Source organism: Juglans regia, chromosome 16 (assembly GCF_001411555.2).
Source record: "Juglans regia cultivar Chandler chromosome 16, Walnut 2.0, whole genome shotgun sequence".
Lineage (NCBI taxonomy): Eukaryota > Viridiplantae > Streptophyta > Magnoliopsida > Fagales > Juglandaceae > Juglans > Juglans regia.
The window spans coordinates 4,051,751-4,073,492 of record NC_049916.1 but is presented as its reverse complement, the minus strand read 5'-3'; the positions used below and the strand labels follow the sequence as shown (position 1 = coordinate 4,073,492).

Sequence of the window (21,742 nt, the reverse complement as noted above, 5' to 3'; positions counted from 1 at the left end):
TTTGAGATCACATATGAATTTAGAACAGGGAAAATATGGATTTTGTGCAATTTGGTGAAATTTGAACTCAAAATACAAATAGTGAAAGTTTAGGGCAAAAGTGGCAATTTCGGAAAAATATAGGGCAGTTTTGTAAATATTATTTTGAACCTTATTGAATATGAAAATCTCTCTTATTTATATGGTTCCTAACTTATAAATATTTCTTATTTCAGCCGCACCATTTCCTACTAACCTGATAAGTTTGTAAGTTAGTTTCTAACTTACTATTGGATAATTTATTTATGATTCTTATATAAATGCCACATTCATATCATAAATTTCATTTTTAGCATATAATATCATGAGATACATCATTGAGCCTTTGATTACTTGCTTACATGGCATGTGAAGGTTTCACCATTTTAGCATGTTACATAAAAATGTCATTTTTACATGAAGCATACTCTATAAGCACATGTCATGAAATACATTTTTTAGCATAGCATTAAAATAAATTTTGTCACGATCCCAAATGCTAGGATAGAAAATTATCATAGTAAAACTCATATGTTCACTCTGGAGTGAGTAAAAATGGAGTGATAACCACTGGGTTGACAAAGAACCCTCAACGTGTTTCGAATGGATTATTTTTAAAGAATGTCAGAGCGAAGTCGTATGTGGCACTCAATGCTAGTGTGTGCATATGTTATGATGATGAAATGTTATAATATCAATGCATTAAGTTATGAGTCTACAGACATTGTAGTTTCAAGGTGAGTTGTACTACAGTTTCCGGCAGGTACTCATAGTGCAAATGGAGAGCTATGATGATACCATATGTTATCATCATATGGTATCATCATATGATGATACCATATGATGATAACATATGGTATCATCATATGATACCATATGATGATATCATATGATGATACCATATGATATCATCATATGATATCATATGGTATCATATGATATCATATGATGATATCATATGATACAAAATGTTATGGAACCTGGATGGGAGATAAATACAAAATGTCCTCTGTAAGAAATGTTATGTTTTTGAAAAGATAAGTACAAAATGTCCTCTGTAAGAAGATGTGCATCAAAATTTTTTTGAAAGATGTTGATGAATCTGGATGGGAGATAAATACGGGTTTTCTGCATATCTGACATGCATCTCATGTTTATTATTAATCATACATATCTTATCTCTATGCAAGTTGGTTGTTTAACTTATTGAGATTTCAAGGAATCTCACTATGGTAGTCCCACTACCATTCCGATTCCCCTCGGAATGGTAGAAGCTATGTTAGGACCAACCTCTGATGAACAGGATGGTGATGAACTCCACCCCTTGGCTTCAGATGTCTGAGAACAAGTCTGACCCCAATCGAAAGATGGATTTAATAGTGATGTTATTAGAGATGGTCATATTCATTATGGAGCGTATTAGAGAGATGTTTTGATCTATTTGTTTATGGAACCTTGGTGTAGTTGACTATAATAAGGACATTTTATCTCCAACTTTATTTCTGAACTTATACCTTACTGTTTGGACCTTTTTAAGTAAGGCAACATCTATCTATGGTTAACTTGAATTATTGGGATGCTTAGTTCATTCTGGCATGAAATTTTATAAATCACAATTTTTCCGTTGTGATTATCGCATTCTTATAGTTGCATACTAAGATGCATTGCATATTATCTGTCATGAATGTGGGTATGTAACCAAGTGTTGCATGTCCCAACGTTCCAAGTCTTCATTACAACCCCAGCAGAGGTTAAGTATTGGGATGCTTAGTTCATTCTGGCATGAAATTTTATAAATCACAATTTTTCCGTTGTGATTATCGCATTCTTATAGTTGCATACTAAGATGCATTGCATATTATCTGTCATGAATGTGGGTATGTAACCAAGTGTTGCATGTCCCAACGTTCCAAGTCTTCATTACAACCCCAGCAGAGGTTAAGGGTGTCATAGGGTGGTATCAGAGCAATTACGTATCTAGATAAAACCACATGTCCTTAAGAATGATGTACCAGAATGTAGGTTTGAATCTTTAGTTTGAATAGGCTTGAATTTGAAGTTGGAGTTCGATCTGATACGTGTGCATCTGAGTTGGAAGATTGAAGGAAAATGGTACGTGACAGACGAGAAAGGAACACCAAAGGTTCTAATACTCACAGAGAGTAAGATCCCCTATTGGACGGAGGACATGCTTTGACAGATGCAATTCATCAAATGACTGAGATGAATGAAAAAACAACAGGAGACTATCCTCAGACAAAATCAACAGTTGCACCACCCCAAGCAGAAAAATAAGAGCAAGTAGAGACTAAAGGTTGTTCTTCTGAAAAGTTTCTAATATACAAATACTCTAACTTTATAGGGATTGAAGGACCCAAGGGGGCCAATAAGTGGTTCATTGATCTCGATAGGACCTTCGAGATCAATGACTACGTTGGGCAACAGAAGTTTTAGTATGCTGGGAATCTGTTATAAGGAGAAACTGGTATCTGGTGGGATTCCAAAAGGCAGTTACTAATAAGGGAAATGGGCGATATAGTTGTCTTGACATGGGAAAGGTTCAAAGAAGAATTTGATAATCAGTTCTTCCTAGAATCGATGAAGCAACAAAAGGCGTAGGAGTTCGCAACGTTGGTGCAAGGGAATCTCACAGTTGAGCAATATGCTGCGAAGTTTATGGAGGTCAGAATGTTCTCTCCACACTTAATAGCCATTGAGAAAATGCAAGCTCAGAAATTTCAAGGAGGACTACAGCTTCAAATCTGTAGCCACGTAGCTTACTTCAGCATCAATAATTTTCAAGAGTTGGTTAATGTGGCTTCTATATTCGAAGCTGAGCAGATAAGTGTTGTAACTCAAATTAATCTAGAAAGGAATAGGGCTTCTCCCTTCATTTGGGTTGGGGACATGTTTCAAATGTGAACAACCTGGCCATATGATTCGGAACTGCCCTCAGAATACTCAAGGAGGCAGAAATTCCACTAATCCTAGTAACAAACTGAATCAGAGACGCACTTGCTCAGGCACACGTTTATGCCATTACTCCCAGAGCAGTACATGGTGAAGCACCAGGAATAGAGGAGATTGAAGTCACTACTGGTATTTTCCCTAAAATGACCCTTTCTTTTTATTTTTTTTATAGGAATTAATCCTTATGATTTAGCTATTAAGTATATGGTAGTTGATTACACTTTAGGGAATGTCACACTATATGGATATACAATGTGTGCCTTATTTGACTTTGGCACATGTACTCCAGTCATTAGAGACTGTCCTCTAAGTCTAGAAGGAAGCATAATGGAAGCAGAACTTATTATCTTCAGCCTATTGGGGTTTGATTGATATTAGGAATGTACTAGTTATCCAAGCACTACACCAAGATAGATTGTCGTAGGAAGGAGATCGTATTCGATTCATCTGAAGTTGGTAGGATTCGTTATATGTGAAAATGTTATTCCCACTTTAATCTCTACTCTGCAAGTTATAAACTCCATTGCTAACTATGACCAACTGCTCCTTTGCTCTCGGGTTGGCCTTGAGCCCTACCTAATTGTTTTAAATCTCAAATCTTTATTTTAAATCTAGTAGATGATTTTTAAGTTGAGCCAAGTATTTTAAAATCCTCCAAATATTTTAAAACTCTAAAATTATTTTATATGGGGTATTTTTAGTATTATTGGGCCAAGTCAAAATTTCAAGTAAGCCTATTTAAATTGTGGAGCCCTAAAAATAATATAGTTTTAGAAGTTTATTTTATTTAAATGATTTTGTTTATTTAGGAATATTATTTAATATTCACCATTTTATTTTATATTAAAAACTCTATTTATTTAGATGAACTTAATTCTCTTAGATATATTTACCAAAACCCATCATTTTATTTTATGATGAAAAATATTATTTTTGGGATCAGAAAAAAAAAAAAAAAAAAAAAAAAAAAAAGTTGAATTTTAAATGGTCCTATTCCATTTGTATTTCATTTTCTTATTTGTTTAGTTTAGTTTATTTCTTCATGTTTTATTTCAATCATTAGATTAAACCTAGGTCAATCTATGCGAAGCCTAGCCCATCCAAAGGGAAAGACTCAAAACTACGTAGTCTTGAGACAAAACCCTTATCTCTCTTGTCTCCTTTCCTCTCCCCCCCCCGGTGTCATCCCCTCGCATGACCCCCCAGCAAGGCTCCCAACTAGCCCTTGCTGCCTCCATCAACAACACCAAGACGCTGTCGCGCCTCTCTAGCAAAGAACCCGTCCTCCCTCTCACCCTCACTCTCATATGCTCTCTCTCATTCTGTCAACAGCTCCCTTTCGATCTCTCTCACCCTCCCTTGTGCTAAGCCACAAGCTAAGGGTGTAACTAGTCTGGTTTAGTCCAGTTTTGTACATTTTTTACAACCAAACTGGTATATACTGATTTTGAAAATTTAAGAACTAATATCGGACCAATTTACTATCGAAATCGAAACTTCCGATTTTTATAGGTTTTAGTCCGATCCGATTCGATTTTTTCGGTTTTATGGATTATCTATGTTAGTAATAATATAATATTTATATATACTAAACTATAAGTCTATTTATATTATTGTATAAATATATTATTTTATAATAATTAACACATACTAGTATAATATTGAATTTAACTATAATCTTTATAAGTTCCAGACTTTTTATATGAGTATATATGATCAAATGGGTAAAAATGTATTTATAAAAAGAATATATATAATAATTTATTATGCTAAAAATGTATTTATCCTTATATATATATAAAGTAAGTTTATATTAATAACTTAATATTAATGTTTATGTTTAAGACTAAAATTTATATGTTACATCAAATGTTGTATTAAAAATTATAAGATTAATTTTATGTTATATCATATGTTATATTAATTTTATGTTATAATATTAATAGACTTGAATAATAAGATTAGAATTCCATATTATATTAATTAGCAATTTAGCATATAATATATAACATAATATAAAAAATTATAAATATATATTCCGGTCCGGTTCTGTTTAAACCGTTCAAAATATGAAAATCGGTATCGCACAGGTTCAGGACCGACTTTGATTCTTGAGAACCAATACCAAACTGCACTACTTAGAAACTGAACCGAATCTTCCAGTTCGGTCTAGTCCGGTTCAACCGATTTTTCAATTTCCTTTTACATCCTACCTCCAGCTACCGTGAATGGCATTAACGAAGCCGCACAACGAGCGAGCCACCATACCTCACAGGCTGACTAGCCCTTCTTCTCTCTTGATCCAGTGTCGTGCGCCCCAACCCCAACTCTACTCTCTCTATTTATCCATTTTCTCCCCCTCCTTGTCGTTGTGCGCCGTCACAAGCCCAGCCACCTGTGTCGATTTCCTCTCAACCGTGCGAGAAGCTCTCTCACGTCCACCCTTGGAGTTTCTTCCTCTCCCAGCCCCGATACCCTTCGATCTCTCCCTCATAACTGCCAGCCACTGTCCACGATGCACCACTACCCTCACCATCCACGAAAATAGGCCCCACACTGGAGCCCAGCCCCAATGCCATTCTCCCTCTTGGGTTCCCTCCCGATCTTCCTTCTCCCTCTCAATTTCTAGCATATCAGGTAGCCACTCACGCCAAAAGCCACCAAGCACCGCCTAGACCTAAGATAGCCACCAACTGACAACCATGGGATTGCCTTGCAAACATCCACCACCTCACGTCAAAAAAAAACACCTAGCCCACTGTCACAGTAGCCGTGAAGCTCAGCCCCTAATTTGGTATAACCCTTATTTCCTTTGCTCCTAGATTAATAAGCTTACTTGATTAAATGGTGTTTTGTTTGAATATATGGATAAATTTAATGTATATATAGTATGTGTTGGTTTGTGATTGGGTTATGTGAAGGTGTGAAGTGATGGGGATCATTGTGCAATTATTATGTGGTTAGATGTCACGTGAAGTGTGGGGATGAGCCATGTTATTTTGGTGTACTGTGACAAGTGTTATTTTAGTTTGGGTTTGTATAATTAGTGACTGGTGTGTTTTAAACTATAAAGTTTTATTATTTCAATTGCGATTGGTGTATCAATGATATGAATATAATATATATTGAATGTGTAGGTTTCAATAAACTATGAGAATTGATGTGGTGATGGGAAACTTGTTATGGAGTATGTGTGATTATTTGGGTTTGTTGTATATTGAGTTTAAATGGATGATTAATTGAATATGTGTTGTGTATTCATTGTTAATACGCTTATTGATTGAGAAAAGTGTTTGTGAAGGTTGGGATATTGGGGAGCCATGTAATTGTATTGTTTGTTGTTTATAGGGTATAAATGGATGATGGGTTTAAGTAATGTGTGTATATTAATTTAGTTGAAGAGTTGGCTTGATTTTGCTTGAATGCAATGGTTTATGGATTTGAATTACATGAGGACCATGAGGTGCAAGACATGGATAGATTTTAAAGTTTAATATTTAATTTCATTTGTAGTTGATTATCGAGAATAGAAATGGGTTGTAATTGGATGATTATTCTTGTTTTTGGAAAATGCTACCTAATTGATTATATTGAGATGTTGGCTATGAATGTATGATGTTTGGGTATCTCGGATTATCTTGAAGTGATGGTATTAAATGTGAAGTTGCGTTTGGGTTGTGATGTGACTGTGTGTAGTCTAAAGTGCTAGGGACTAATGTGAAGTTGTGATGTGGTTGTGAAATGTGTGAAGTGATGGGATTAAGTGTGTAGTTGTGTTGTGGTGTTGAATTTCATGAATCAAGGGAGGCCATGGTTGAGATTTTGAATCTATGTGATTACAATTGTGTTGGTTTGTTGTATGTTGAGTTTAAGTGGACTATGGAGTTAGTAATAGTATGTTTATGGGTTTCAAGAGTATTTTCATATTTGTATTATAGTTATGTAATTGACAGATTTAATATTTATTCCTTGGTTACACTAGTATTGGATGTTTGAGCATAGAAATGGTTTGTAATTACATAATTATGCTTGACTTTGTACTATTCTACATAAATGCTTGGTATTGAGATGCTTGGTGTTATTGTATGAAGTTTGGATTGAGATGGCGAGTCTTGAAATGCTGGGATTAAATGGAGTTGTAGTGAAGTTTTAAAAGCAGGATAATGTTGTCAGTTTTTAATTGGACAAATTTTGTATATTTCATGTCTTCAGTATTGTAACACCCCACTTAATTAACCATTATATCAACTCTTGAGCGTTCTAGATTAGGCTTTTAATTTTGGGTTATTACTTACATTAAGGTTGATAGTGAGGTTAGCCTTAATTTTGACACTTAGTACCGTTAAGTTAATGATTAAAAAAGCAAGCTCATTAGTGAATTTAGTGAGTCTTTTAGGACCTTAGAGCATTCGTGGGCCTAGCCTAAGAGCCCTTAAGCCATAAACCCACACACTTGACCCTTTTAACCCCACAAGGCCCAAAGCCATGTTTGAGTTTATTTCACTATTCAACTTGAAAATCCAATACACCATATCATTGGTTTCCTTAATCCCAAATCATATCCTAAGTACCTAAATTAAGTTTTGAAAGTTGGCTAAGACCATTAACCATTATACTTGAGGTTAATGAACTTTAAGTCATTTTTTTAGGCTTAAATTTCATCTTAATCTTTTATTAACCTTTTAATCTAAAATTTTCTTGATTTATTATTTCATTTCATCATACTTAGACCTTACTAATACCCTAGATAAACCTCCCCACGTGTCATTAAGGAAAATGACATATCAAATCCCAAACTTGTATCAATCGGCTCATGTGTATCCCCTTGGAGTGCATTGACTGTTTTGCCCTTAGGCCAAATAATTCTGTGTCATTTCTTCAAGGTTAATATGGTCCTTAGACACCTCATGAGACCCCTTCAAACCCAGAATAAGTCTTGGATAAAATTGGTTTCACAAACCAAACCAATAAGCCAAACCGATTGCACCTTAGTCTAGTTTGAGTGGGAACCGGTTGGGTTGAGATTTAACCAACCATCTGCCTTGGTTGAGCCACCACCCCATGCCACCTCCTTCACCACCTAATCTCCAAGGGGCCCCATGACCATCATGAGAAATTTGACTTAGATTTTCCCACCCAAAACCATCCAAAAACATAAGCTCAAATATGCCAAGTAGAAAGCACTTGAACCCGCCGGTTAGCATAGGTGGATTACTTGACTTTTTGTCAACTAAACCATGCCCCACGACCTAGCCACCACTGTAGGACCCTTTTAGCCAAAATAAGGAATAAATCATGGTGGTTTCAGGCCATTAATTCCCCCTGCACAAGAGGACACAAACTGATGAAGACAATCTGAAATTTCAGCAACCACCCTCCATTGCATCATCTTTTTTCGAACTGCATCTTCATGATCACTTGGCAGCTAACCCTCCACTTTCTACTACCAGAAAAAGTCTTCAAGAAGTGACCTTGCACCCACACAAATTAGCAATGATGATGAGTCAAAAGGATGAGTCAAGACAATGAGCAAAATTATTCAAAGCAAATCACTTTGAACCCGTCAGTCCCATGGTTGGTTTTGTTGACTTTCCATCTCTTTCTTTTGCACCAAGACTTCACCAGCCCCCATAGGAGTAATGTAGCAACTATAGAAGTGAAATCATGGTAGTTTAGAGCATTGTTTTGGCCTACACAAGATGACACAAGTGATGGAGTGCAAATCTGAAAAATTCAGCTTCTTACACCACCTTCCACACATCACCTTGGACCAAGGCCAACGTCTCCTCCCTTTGGCTGCCTATAAAAGGCCCCCTCACCCCTCATTTCCTCCACACCTCAAATCCAAGATTTCTCTTGAGCCTTGAGAGCACTTCTCCCACTTAAAGATCAAAAGAGTGAAACCAAGTGAGTTATTAAGTGTTCTTATGCAAGGCTGTCTTGAGTGCTTGGAAGGCCACGAAATTTGTAAGTTTTCTTGCTTTTGATCTTACTTAGCATTTCAAGTTTTGTTTACAAGTATAGGTATAAAATTTGGTTGAGTTTTGATAAGGTTATCATGCTTAGTTCAAAACCAAGTCAATTAAGAGATGGTTTGAATGATTAAATGATTTTTAAGTGAGAATTTAGCTTTGGCATGTCTTAAGCATGAATTGATATGATTTATCATTGTCTTAACATGATTATGGAAGGTTTAAATTGTGGTTAGAAGCATGCCATAATAGGTTTTGAATCTATCTTATTTTGATCATCAAATATAAATCGGTTTTGGATAAATTGGAGATTAAGGATATCTTAGCCATGATTAAGTATTGGGATGAACTTAATTATCCAAGAATTAACCTTCAATATGTCATTAAAGATGTTAGTGCTCATTTTTTATTAAAGAAAATCTCATATGCATGCATTTATAGGGATCAATAGTTGCAAAATCAACTAGAGTGCATGCCACGGGTTGGGACTTTTTGGGAAAGTTCCAGTTTGATTTATGAAAATCCAAAGGCATAGATGGTTTTAGAATGTCAGAAATATGAAGCCCATGAATTTTGATTAAATTTGGAGTTCGTTTGCAATTAGTGAAAATTTAGGGAATTTAGGGCTTAAAGACAATTTTTTAGAGTCTAGGGGTATTTTTGTAAATATCCATTTTTGAAGCTTTTGATTTTGAATCTCAACCAAAGAAGTATTAATCCTAACTTAGTACGCACTTAATTTCAGCTGCTACGACATTTTTTCAATTGCTCCGGAAGTTTATAAGTTGGCCTCTAACTTACACCTTGACAGATTATTTATGATTTATTGATAAATGCCTCATTTATGTTTCAATTATTACATTGAGTATAAAATATCATATTATATGATACATTGAGTGTATATTTACATGACATGTGATATTTCTACCATTTTAGCATATTGCATCTATAAATGCCATTTCACATAAAAAACTTGCTATATATGCACATGTCATGGAACATATTTTTTAACTTAGCATGAAAATTTCATGACCACAAAGGCTAGGATGGGGAATTAGCCTAGTAAAACTCTTTTGTCCACTCTAAAGTGTTTAAGAATGGAGTGGTAACCCCTGGGTTAACAAAGAACAGTCAACGGGCTTCGAATGGGTTCTATTTAAAGAACTCCGGAGCGAAATCAATATGTTATGACAGCTAATGCTGGTGGGTGTTCATGTTATGATGTTATGTTATATTACCAATGCATTGAGAACGAGTCTGCAGACAACGTAGTTTCAACGTGAGTTGTACTACAGTCACTGGCAGGTATTCACAGTGCACATGGGGAACTGTGACAATATCACACGTTATGATTAATTTATGAATTGCTAAAAATGATAAAATTTTATGATGAAAGCATTATCTTTTGAAGATTAAAGTAAAAATATTTTTTGAACAAAAATATGTGTCTCTGTTTTTCTAAAAATGTTAAGGAATCTGAATGGGATACACACACACATTTTTCTGCATTTCATATTTATCATTATTCATACATAATTTATCTTTGTGCAAGTTGGTTGTTAACTTACTGAGATTTCAATAAATGTCACCCCTTGTGGACCCACTATCATTCCCCTTGAAATGATAGAAGTTGTGTCAGGATACAAGGAGGATGGATTAAATGGAGCACTGGATCCTACTGATTGAGGTAGAGCCTGACCTCGAGAGGAGACTAGATTTGATCATCATGTTTATAGCCCTAGTCCTTCATGCTCTAGAACGCATGAAGCGATTAATTTAACTTTATAGACTTTAATATTTAGTTGTATTAAGCTATGCTACGATTTGGCTTTGAACTTATGATGATCAGTAATGCATTGGGATGTTTTAGTTATTCTGGCTTAAGTTCTGTTTTCACCCTTCTATCCGCTACGATTATTGCATACTGCTAGTTACATACTAGGATGCATTGCATATTAACTATCACGAACGGGGGTATATAACCTTATGTTACATGTCTCAATGCTCTAAGTCTCTGTTCCATTCCAAGTAGATGTTGGGGGCTTCACAAGTATGATAAATTATAAAGAATGATGTATTGGGTGGAATAAAGAAGCTTGTATTGAATGTGGTATGTGTATAAAACTTGTAAGTTTTGTGAATGTGTGGTGTTGGTGTATAAATGGTATGAATAGATTTCATGTATTAGGTGTGTTGGTTTGGATTGCAAGTGAGTGGATGGTATGCATTTGGACAGATTTGTATATATTAAATGTATTGAGTATGGATGAAGCTTGTTAAAACAAATTAGTGCCTTAAATGGATTGTTTGTTGATTTTAGGTGATAAAAAGGATAGGGTAAATACGTAATGCGATTGATTGGATGTATTAGAAAGTTTTGTATACCTTGTATGTCTCGTGTATAGATGGAACTAGGAAAGCCATGTTATTTAGTGTTTTGGTTGGCTGTACATGTACACTTGTTTTGGATTTTTTTCATATGTTTATAGGTAAGGAAGTGAATAAGAATTTGAGTTGGTGTTGGATTTGATTATGTATGGGGCAAGGCTATTGTTTGAGGAATGGTATTGTGATTGTAGTTAGGTTTTATGGTGAAGTGGGATTAAGTTGTAGGCTTGTGAGTAATGATTGGAGATTAAAATAAAGCATAGGAGCTTCCTTTATTAGTTAGAAATGAAGTTAGGCTTTTAGGTTCATAGTCTAGGCTTAGGATTTATGAAAAGGGTTATGCTTCAAGAATCGAACGATGACTTGCAAAAGCGAAATGAAATGGATATTATGAATAGCTAGACGTGTAAGTTTGTACAATTAGGAAGGTCTTGAAGAAGTATACGAAGTAAAGAGTTGATGCAGATTATTTGGACAAGGACTACTCTAAGTGGAGGAAGTTTAAGTAAAGAACCAATGAGAAGAAGTGAATGTATCGATTGTGATAATTGAGAAGAAGTGAATGTTTAATGTGTGAAGCAATGGGTTGGATCAAAAGTTTGTGAAGTGTTGGGATTGCTATTGGTGCATATAAAGCTTATAAAGCTTTGTGATTGTGTTGTGTAGATGTATAAATGATACGGACAGATTTTATGCATGAAATGTGTAGGTTTCAATAAACTATGAAGAATTGAGGTGGTGATTGGAAACTTGTTATGGAGTATATGTGTTTATGTTGAGTTGCAATTGGAAATATGTATGTATTACCAAGAGGCTTGTAAGTTGGTTAAAGTGTTTGTAAAGGTTGGGTGGATTGATTTATATGGGTAGTAAATATGTTAGTATGTCTTATAATTTGAGTTGGGTATTTGGAAGGATGGAATGGAATGATATGAATTGGTAATAAATATTAAAGTGATATTTGGCTTTGGGTTGTATAATTAGTTGTGGGTGTGTATGAAGCTTATTAGTCTTTTGCCATGGATACATATTTATGCTATCAAAGTGTTTTATGCTTCTTGAGTTTAGATGAATATTTCAAGTACATGCTTTTTGTCTTCCCCATTTCATTTGCCCTTATATCTTTAGAATTTTTGTTTTAAAACCAATTGAGGGTGACATCAAATATTTTTGCAGAAACCCTCCCACAGAGATTTCTACAAGTATATTCGACTTGATAATACATGCTTACAGATTTTCATGCATTGAGAAGTCTAAAGTTGCACACTTAGAATATATTGTAATTGTCAATTTATGGATTGTAATACAATGTAATTACTTTATAAATTGTAATATTATGTAATTACTTAGAATATAAAGCAAGTACTTTGTGTACTTGTTTTATGGATCGTAATATAATGTAAGATGCACATTGTTTTTAGGTATATTGTTTCAATACTATTTTTTTATTTTGTAACATACTATATGCGGCGATATTTGTTAGTTGGAACTACTTTTTGTCGCAAATACTTATTTGCGTAAAAAATATCGCCGCAAATAAGTATTTGCAACCAAAATTTTTGCAACATTCACAGCAGAACATAATTTTCAGTTATACTTTTTTGTGACAACATTTGAGACTATTTGTGGCGATATGTATCATCGCCGTAAATAGGATTTTTTCTTACCGTTTGGAATGTCTTTTGCATTGCTCCGTTCCTCCATTAGCAGCAATCAATTTCGCCACAAATGAATACTTTTTTGCGATGATATTTCATTTGGACGCGAAAAGCTTTTTGAGATGCAGTAGTACCGACCATCTTGTGTTGATTCGTAAGCGACGCTAAAAATTAATTGCGATGATAATCATGCTTTTTTTTTTTTTACGATTGAAGGCCTGCAAAACAGATCGAGAAGTCATACTAATTGGTTCGTGCAGGTAAATTCCCTTTTTTTTTTACAGCATTTTATACCACTCTCTAACTAAATAAGACTTTTTTGGTGCATTATATAAGGTATTGTAAAATCCAAATTAACTTCAATTATGTATGTAATCAATAAACCCTGAGGTGGAAATATCCTTGTACGATTCTTATCGATGATGGGTTTTGAACTTTTAGATTAGGCCTTGTTTGGTTACACAAATCATATCTCATCTAATCATTACAATTTTTCAAATTTCCACACAAAATACAATAAACAATTCAACTTTTTCAAACTTCCACTCTCCTTTCTGGGACGAATTTCAGTCGTCCCAATATCAGTGTCCTAAAAAATATCTTTTGGGACAAACATTTGCTGGACCTTTAGAACACATTCGAACGACCATTTTTTTCTGGGACAGCTGAATTTCGTCCCAGAAAGGAGTTCGAACTCCAACAAAAAACATTCAAACATATAAGTATTGTGAGGGAGGGGCCCATCCCAGAGGGGCCCAGGCCCAAGGAGGTCAAGTTACGGAACCCTAAGCCCTTAGACGAGACCCTGTCGTGGGCTGAGAGCCCAGGCCAGAGGACTGTGTGCCGAGCCCATAACCGCAAACCTACCCTGGAAGGCCTTTCGGCACCGAGCTCGGATACACCAAGGAGAGCGTCTTAGGACTCGGCAACCTATCGAGCCCCATTGTATGGGACCGTGCAAGACACCCTACTATACGCGGACTGTTGGATGTGCCCCATCATGGCATCGTCAGACTCAAGGCACGTCGCATTCAATCCATGTGTCAAAAGGTCTGGCACGCAATGGCATGCCACCAGAGTACGCAAGACGGCTAGGCCTCAACCTTAAACCCAACCCTGGCAGAAAGGTGGCAACAGGTCTGACCAAGCAAGGCCTAACATGCCACGATCTCCCTCTACCGCCAAAGCCGCGAACTGACACACTGTTACAGCAGGGGATGAGTGGTAGCTGGTCTGACTTAGGTACGACCTAACACGCCACGATCTCCCTTGGCTGTGGATTCTGAATCAGGTATAAAATAACAGCCATCCCTTCTATGGGAGGGCTCTCTCTGAAAACCATTTACGATTCTCTTTAATCTTCTAAGCTTTTTTGGTCAGTAGATGATTATTCAGTGACTTTGGCATCGGAGTGACCCCGGACATCACCGAAGCCTTTTCTCCCTTTTAGTTGTAGGTGGTGTGGGCTTGGTTATCGCGATACTACTCAGGCTATGAAACACGACATTAACAAGTATGTTTGAATGTATCATACATGGGTGGTCGATCAATACTAGTCCATTCGACCAAATAGACATTAGGAACATTCGAACAAACAAATTGATGATCGAACGGAAATTATATTTTTACAGATTGAGTAAGATGTTCGGACGTATAATGAAAGGATCGAGTAATTTTCCAATTAACAACCGTTTGAATGGTATCATGGAATGTTCTAATAGTTGTTTCCGATGTATCCATGTTCAAAGGTTTCATGGACGTTTGAACAGTTAATGTTTTATTTTAACCAAAAATTTAAAACAAAATAGGCATAATTAAATAATATTTAAAAAAATACATTACAAATTGTTTAGTACAAATAAAACTAGTTATAAATCTGAACTAAATAAATAAAATACTAATAATATCATCCGTACAGAACTTTATAATTAAATCTCAAAACCTATGCAAAACACGAAAATCAGTTACTTGGAAGCCTGAACTGTTGCATAAGCATCTGCATTTGGAATTTCATCTCTCTCCTGAACTCTTCTTGTTGTTCTTCTTGTTATTTCATGCGCATCTTCATGTCTGCTTATTTCGCCAATTGAGCCTCTAACTTATGTTGTCTTGCAGTCAATTCTTCGATCATGGAATTCGCATTATCTAAAGCTATAGAGGTACTCGACGTTAAGAAAGAGTTAGAAGGCTTTACATAGCGACCCAAACCTCTCAAATATCTTGAACGTTGATCTAGAACTTGTGTAAAAATTTATCACTTGTTGAGAAATTTTGATCTGACATAGATTTAGCATGTAGGGCAACCATTTTATCCTATACACAACATAAAGAATTAACATCATCACAAATACTCAAATATGTTTAATTAAAATATATTATAATACTTACATTTCACGAGCATCGAGATGAGTCCACTCTCCATTGCGATCAGTATGTGATGCAGCATATAAACATTATTGTTTCCATTCGAACATATGTAACATTGTGCGAACGGTTAATTTAAATTGCATTGTGGTGTTCGAATGCCTTATAATTCGATCGAACGCTTAAGAGTAAATAATTTTAAATAATTTTAGTTATTATATAATTTTGTCACTGTTTTATATTTGATATATTATAACTAATTTTCTTAATTTTGTTATTTAAATTTCAGGTTGAAAATGTCTTCTATGGGAAGGAAGCGTAGCAGAGCAAGGTTGAAAACTTCCTCTAGTACTAGTGGCGATATATTTATAGGCCGAACGGTGTTATTGGAGCGTCAGGTAAAGATCTTTGACTTTCAAGATCTTCTCTGGGAGGGGCGTTCCTTGGCGTCCGTCTTCGTGGAGCACGGATGGACACCGATTCTAGACCACTGGGATGAGTCGTTCCACCTCATGTCATACATCGACATCGTCACTGAGTTTTATAGAGAGTTCGGTGGCTCCAATCAAGATGTTGATGATGCATATACAATCACTGTACGGGAAGCATCATTTATATTTTTAGCAGACAAACTTGCTGATTTCATCGGCATCCAACGTTTGCAGACTACATATCCAAAAGTGGTGGCCAGGGAGTCTATAGTTGATGGGGAGACGATTGACGACGAGGGCTCTGATAGAGTTGAGATCGATGGCCTCTCGAATCATGAGGTCAGACAATTGATTTATCTTTTTTCTTCAAGATTATGAACTTGATCGTTGTTGACAATATTGATCATCGGTAGCACAAGACAACGGTTGGCATTGATCAGGCGAAGTTTATGATATGCATCACTCGTACGGTGTCTATCGACCTAGTGGGCTATATATTCAATAGGATTCGATCAGAGGCTTCCTACATTACTACATATATTTTGCCTTTTAGGATCCTCATCATGCGATTTCTATTACAGGTTAGGGTCTTGCCAGATATTGCTAAGCGTATCCGGGAGCTGATTTGACCGATCAACTCCTCCACCTGTCATGGAGCACTGGGCACTCGAGACTTCGTCATCGTGCTCCTAGGAATGAGTCGGTCGATACTCAGGCCAGAGATGCAAACTCGACAAATCATGGATTATCTCCTGGTAAGACATCCACACAGCCCAACGCATCACGCACTGTTACTCCTGACCAAATTGCTGATATAGTGTATGCAGAGATTCGCGCACAGATTTCAAAGATGGTCGCTGCAATACATACGGAGATCCAAACTGCCTTCTACGACTTACGTACAGAGATTACTGCTACCATTTCTGAATTACTTATAGAGATGATCTCGTGTCTGAGACTTAGGTCACGATCTGTACTCGACTGACATAGGTAGAGACACACCTAGCTTCAGTCGATGATGTGTGTAGAGAGTTAGGATCTTAGTATTTTGTATATTTAATTTATATTTTCTTTTGTTTTTGTTATGGAAAATATTTGATGTTTGGTAAATTTAATTAATTATGAATTAAATCTTTTTTTTATAAATTAATTGTTGATTTCTATTATATATTATTTAATTAAAATTAATATTAGCGTATGAACAACGCATATACCATTCGAACGAAAAATAACTATTCGAACGCTGTTATCCACGTTCGAACATTGATGATCTACACGTTCGAACGGTATATAAAGTGGTATGTTACAATGGAAAATTAATTTTCCGCGCTTAACCTACCAATTTCTTTACCATGTTCGAACTATTATTTTATTAAGGACGAAATTTATTGTCCTTACATATACCCGGTCAACATGTTTTAGTCTTTTTTAGAACGAACTCTAAATTTCGTCCGTACATCTCATTTTTTGGGACGATTTTCATTCCGTTCCAAATAAAATTATCTCAAAAACCAAATTTTGTTGTAGTGACAGCTTCCCCAATATATATTATGTACACAGAACGTAGATTAGTCGTATATACAGACAATGTACAGCACTAGAAACTGGCAATATTCCGGAGAAATAATGGTAATTGATTTACCAGTACCCATTTCATTGAAATTGACAAGCCAACGAACAAGCTTAACTTATTTAATCGCAGAGGTACGTGGTTTTCGAAATATTTGAAAGCATGCAGCTAGCATGCACTATGATCGACAGAAACCAGCTTACACCTCGTGCGGAACAGAGAAGTCATACTAATTAATTGGTTAGCGCAACTAATTAAATTTGACAGCATTTCATACAACTCTCTAACTAAAAGGGGAAGCTTTTCTGGTTGACAAGGTTTCGTAAATTCTAAAGGAACTTCGATCATGTAATGAATAAACATGTACGAATCTGATTGATGATGGGTCTTTGAATCTTTAGATATTTAAGAGTAATTTTTTATATAGTTTTAAAGTACTGTACAAACTCTTCGCATTTATTTCAGTTGTGTTATCAAATAAACCCTTAATATACTCTTAATATACTGCGCTAGATTGTAAAATTTTATTATTCTTATTGTTATAAAGTTCATAAATCTAATATTCTATATCAAGTTTAATTTATCTGCCAATAAGGAAGGATGCTTGTAACAATTTCGAGTCTATAACAAGCAATGTTTATTTATGCTAGGATTGTGATCAACTGGATTAATAGCATTTACAAAGAACATTCATTAAGTGAGCTGAAAATTGGACAACCACTCCTCATAATTTACAATTAATTAAGCATAAAGTTGACGGTATAGGCCAGGGTACCTAAAACATGATCAGATTAAGAATGGAAGGGCTAATTATTCACTAACCGAATGATACATCACTGATTCACTATCTATATATATATATATATATATATATATTGTCTTTCACTCTTCCCCAGATGCGCCCCGCCCCCTTCATTATTCCTGCTTAGAAACGCACGTACATTCCTAGAGAAAACAGTCGAACAATAAAGTGGATCATATGAGTTGTTTCCAGCATAAGCATGCAGCAACAATCAAGTGCCAAAGAATATATAGGGCAAGAACTCCACCATGAATTAACTGCTGGGGAAAAAACGAAAGAAAGGCAGAAAGATTAATCCAGTGCAAAAGATATTGGACAGTACGCTTTACCATCCCTGGTGCATGCGCGCAGTTTATATCAAGTACTAATCTAGCTTGTTCCAGATTCAATGGAGTACTAGTCTTCTAGTACTTGTTAATATCCGACTGGGTCTTTGGGATTTGAGTTTATGTTCTAAAATGTTCTTTTAAAATTAAAGCTTTAATTAATTGCAGTGTTCATGGAGAAGCCATGCAGCGCCCACAAGATATTCAGTTATCAAATTGTAATAATACAGAGAGCTCAGAAACCAAACAGTAAGAAAAGAAGCTTAATTTTTCTGTATTCACAGATATGGCGTTGATCTAGTTTTTTGGTCTCCAAGCATGCCAATGTCTGCATACAGAATAAAGGAATAAGAAGTTAACGATCACCTTTGCGAGAAGTAGCAACAGTTTCATCTCTATGTAGAATTATCATCTCGTCCGAATCTAAAACGGAAGGGATAGAAATTAGGGGCATCTTGATTCCGCCTCGAGCTCCGGCGTCTCCTGCCCCATCCTCCCCCATGAGAATCCTCAGATTCGGTGAATGTAATGTCTCGTTCTATATTGTCTACACATGGCGGCGTCTGCACCTCGTGCCGGCAAACGGGGCAAGAATTGTGAAGCCGCAGCCAAGGAACAATACAATCCGAGTGGTAAATATGTTTGCAGGGCAGTTCTCTTGCTTCCCCACCGACCTCGAACTCGTCCATGCACACAGGGCAGTGCGAGCACTCACTGGCCAAGTGGTTCGCCATGATTTTCACGGTTGGTATTGCGTTGATTGTAGAATCAAGTGCCGGAGGGGGCCCCGACCGATCATTTTGACTTATTTGCTCGATCAATTCGTTTAGCCCTGGCCCGAGAAAGAAATTTGTAGGATCAACTCCGGAAGTCACTGGAATTGGAATTTCCGGCTGTAGAATGGGTGCGAAACGGTCGGAAGGATCCGAAGGTCTACGAACAAACCGAGTACGAGGCCATTCTTGAATACGAGGTTCCCGCAGGTTCGGGTTCTCTCTTCCGTCAAGACTTCGATGCCGCAGCCTTGTACGTGGCCTGGCTCTAGTTTCAGCTTCTGGGTCCCGGCGATCTCCCATCTCGAAATGCGGCGAAAACGAGGGACGGCCTCGAAATTCAGTTTCTTGGTTATACAGCAAGACATCACTGAAGAACCTGATGGGTGGGTGAAGCAGGAGAGCGAGAGCCTCCAGAAGACGGTTTTCGGGGGAGGGATTGTAACCTCCTCTGAAATCTACGACGTGCCTTGGCCCGGCTGAGTCAAACTCACAGACGAACTGCCCGGAACAACGTGGGCAAATGATCTCCGACGAGTTCGTGCTCGAAATACTGACTGCCCGGTGGCACAGGTAGCACCAGTAAAGCTGGAAGGTCCTCCGGGTGCGATTCATGTTTCGCAAACGAGGAGGGCTCAACGACATGATTATGATCAGACGTCGTGAACTTAAATGTTCGATTGGGTTCGGATTTTTGCTTTCAGGGTGAGCGTTTGATTCTGAAAATAATTAATGGGTTTATATCAACAAATTAATCAAGTCGGTGAAGGCATGCAATAAGGAAGACGGACATGAGAAAGGAGCAAAGAATGGCTTTGTTGGGTTGGAGAAAGCAATTCTTTCTGTGTAAGGATTTGGAGTATTTGCAGTGGCGTACTGTTTCGTTCTACGGAAGGAAAGGATGAGTGAGATTTGATACAAATTAAAGAGGTTTGCTGTGGGTTGAATTGGGAGAGAAAGGTAACGACTAGCTTAGCTTGTAAGGAAGGAAGAGATTGCATAATACATATATTATATACGACAAATGCTTGGGCGAGAAAGTAAATTTACAAGTGATACGTTATATTATAAAATTATTTTTATTATAAAGTAGAGCTAATGTATTATATAAAATCATATCAGATCGATATATATAAATGTATGTACATATATATAAAAATGTGAAAATGCCAACATTTTGTGAATCGTGATGAATATCCCATGCAACCACGTCCAAAGAGCTTTGTAATTCTTTTTTTCACACTTAAACATTATTAAATTGTGGACAAGTTTTTGTAATGAAATTGTAAAAAGATTTATAAATTTAGGGTGCGCAGGTCCTTGGAAAAAAAAAATAGAAACTTTATATAGAATTTCATTGTTTCATGATAGGTTTCACTTTGTTTCAAAGGATCTGTATAAAATTTGCAAGTGCTAAATTTGTGTGTAATATTACTCTTTAAAATCACGCTACATGATTGTTCAATTTTATTAATCTTGAGTGTTAACGTCATGTTTCATAAACCTTTAGGCCGGATTCCAACAACTCGGGCCAGAGCCTTTATCTTGCACACTCAAGAAAACAGAGAAAAGGGAAGCCGATGGGAGGTCAGGGTATCTCTGATGCTTAAGTCAGTATATCTCTTTAGTAATTTGTGCGAAAGTGCAAGAGCATAGAGAGTCTTCTTCGTACCTGGGGTCGGCTTTTATATGAGGTTTCTGGGATAAACATCTCGTACCCTGCCTTAGAGGACTCATGTCATTTCCACTGTTGTTAAATCCTTTAATGCGGCGTGGCTCTAGGGATGACACAATTAATGCAGCGTAGAGTCTAAGGAATGGCATCATTAATGCGACGTGACTCCCTAACTAGACTTTAGTCTGCGAGTAATCATTGTCGAGTCTCTTCATACCTTATGTCAGGAGATCAATGGTCCACCGCATCTCTTGCCCACCCACCTGCTTGTACAGGTTCTCGAGGGTTATGTGTCATTGGGGAGTGTTAAGGCGGCGAGTCCCATCTGCCCCTATCATTTTCACGTGAGGGTTGCTTCATGGGTTGATTTTGCTTACAGGCTGAGCACTCTGCAGAGGTCCATTGACTTCTTTTAGAGGAGGGTTATTAGGTCGGGTTGGGCTCTCCCCCCTTCCCTCAAGGTCCTTCATGGGCTTGTTACTCGAGCCGGAAGAGGGAAAATCTCCTTACATTAAGTATCATTCTTAATATGAATAACAAAACGATTATCCAACTATTGATCTCCTATTTGATTGCATAAGAATGGAGATTAGTATTGGTCTTGGTGGTATATTTTCTTCAAGTTAGTTTTGAACCTTAGGTATAAACAATCTCTACTGGCCATGTTTCCTCAGCAAAATTTCCTAGGTCCAAAGTTTAACCGAATGAAATTTTACTCATCATCTTCAAACCACACACTATATGTAATTTTTTATTTTTTATTTTTTACACTTACTAAATATGTGTTGTATGAAT

At 36.5% G+C, this 21,742-nt stretch overlaps 1 protein-coding gene across 2 annotated transcripts; it reads right to left on the bottom strand.

The window, feature by feature from the left end:
• Nucleotides 1-18,251: 18,251 nt before the first annotated feature.
• LOC108992158 (E3 ubiquitin-protein ligase RING1-like) lies at nucleotides 18,252-20,189 on the bottom strand. 2 transcript variants are annotated; one of them, XM_035686792.1, is made up of 2 exons: nucleotides 18,866-20,188; nucleotides 18,252-18,316 (listed from the first exon to the last, which is right to left on the bottom strand). In XM_035686792.1, the coding sequence occupies exon 1, from the start codon at nucleotides 19,915-19,917 to the stop codon at nucleotides 18,895-18,897; it is 1,023 nt and encodes a 340-aa protein (XP_035542685.1). In that variant the 5' UTR covers nucleotides 19,918-20,188; the 3' UTR covers nucleotides 18,252-18,316; nucleotides 18,866-18,894. The 2 variants fall into 2 exon arrangements, with proteins under 2 accessions (XP_035542685.1, XP_035542686.1); XM_035686793.1 differs by having other exon boundaries at nucleotides 18,263-18,430; nucleotides 18,866-20,189.
• Nucleotides 20,190-21,742: the final 1,553 nt, after the last annotated feature.

What these genes read in the sequence shown, in the direction of transcription:
- LOC108992158 (XM_035686793.1), bottom strand. Translation starts at nt 19,917, where the DNA reads ATGTCGTTGAGCCCTCCTCGTTTGCGAAACATGAATCGCACCCGGAGG.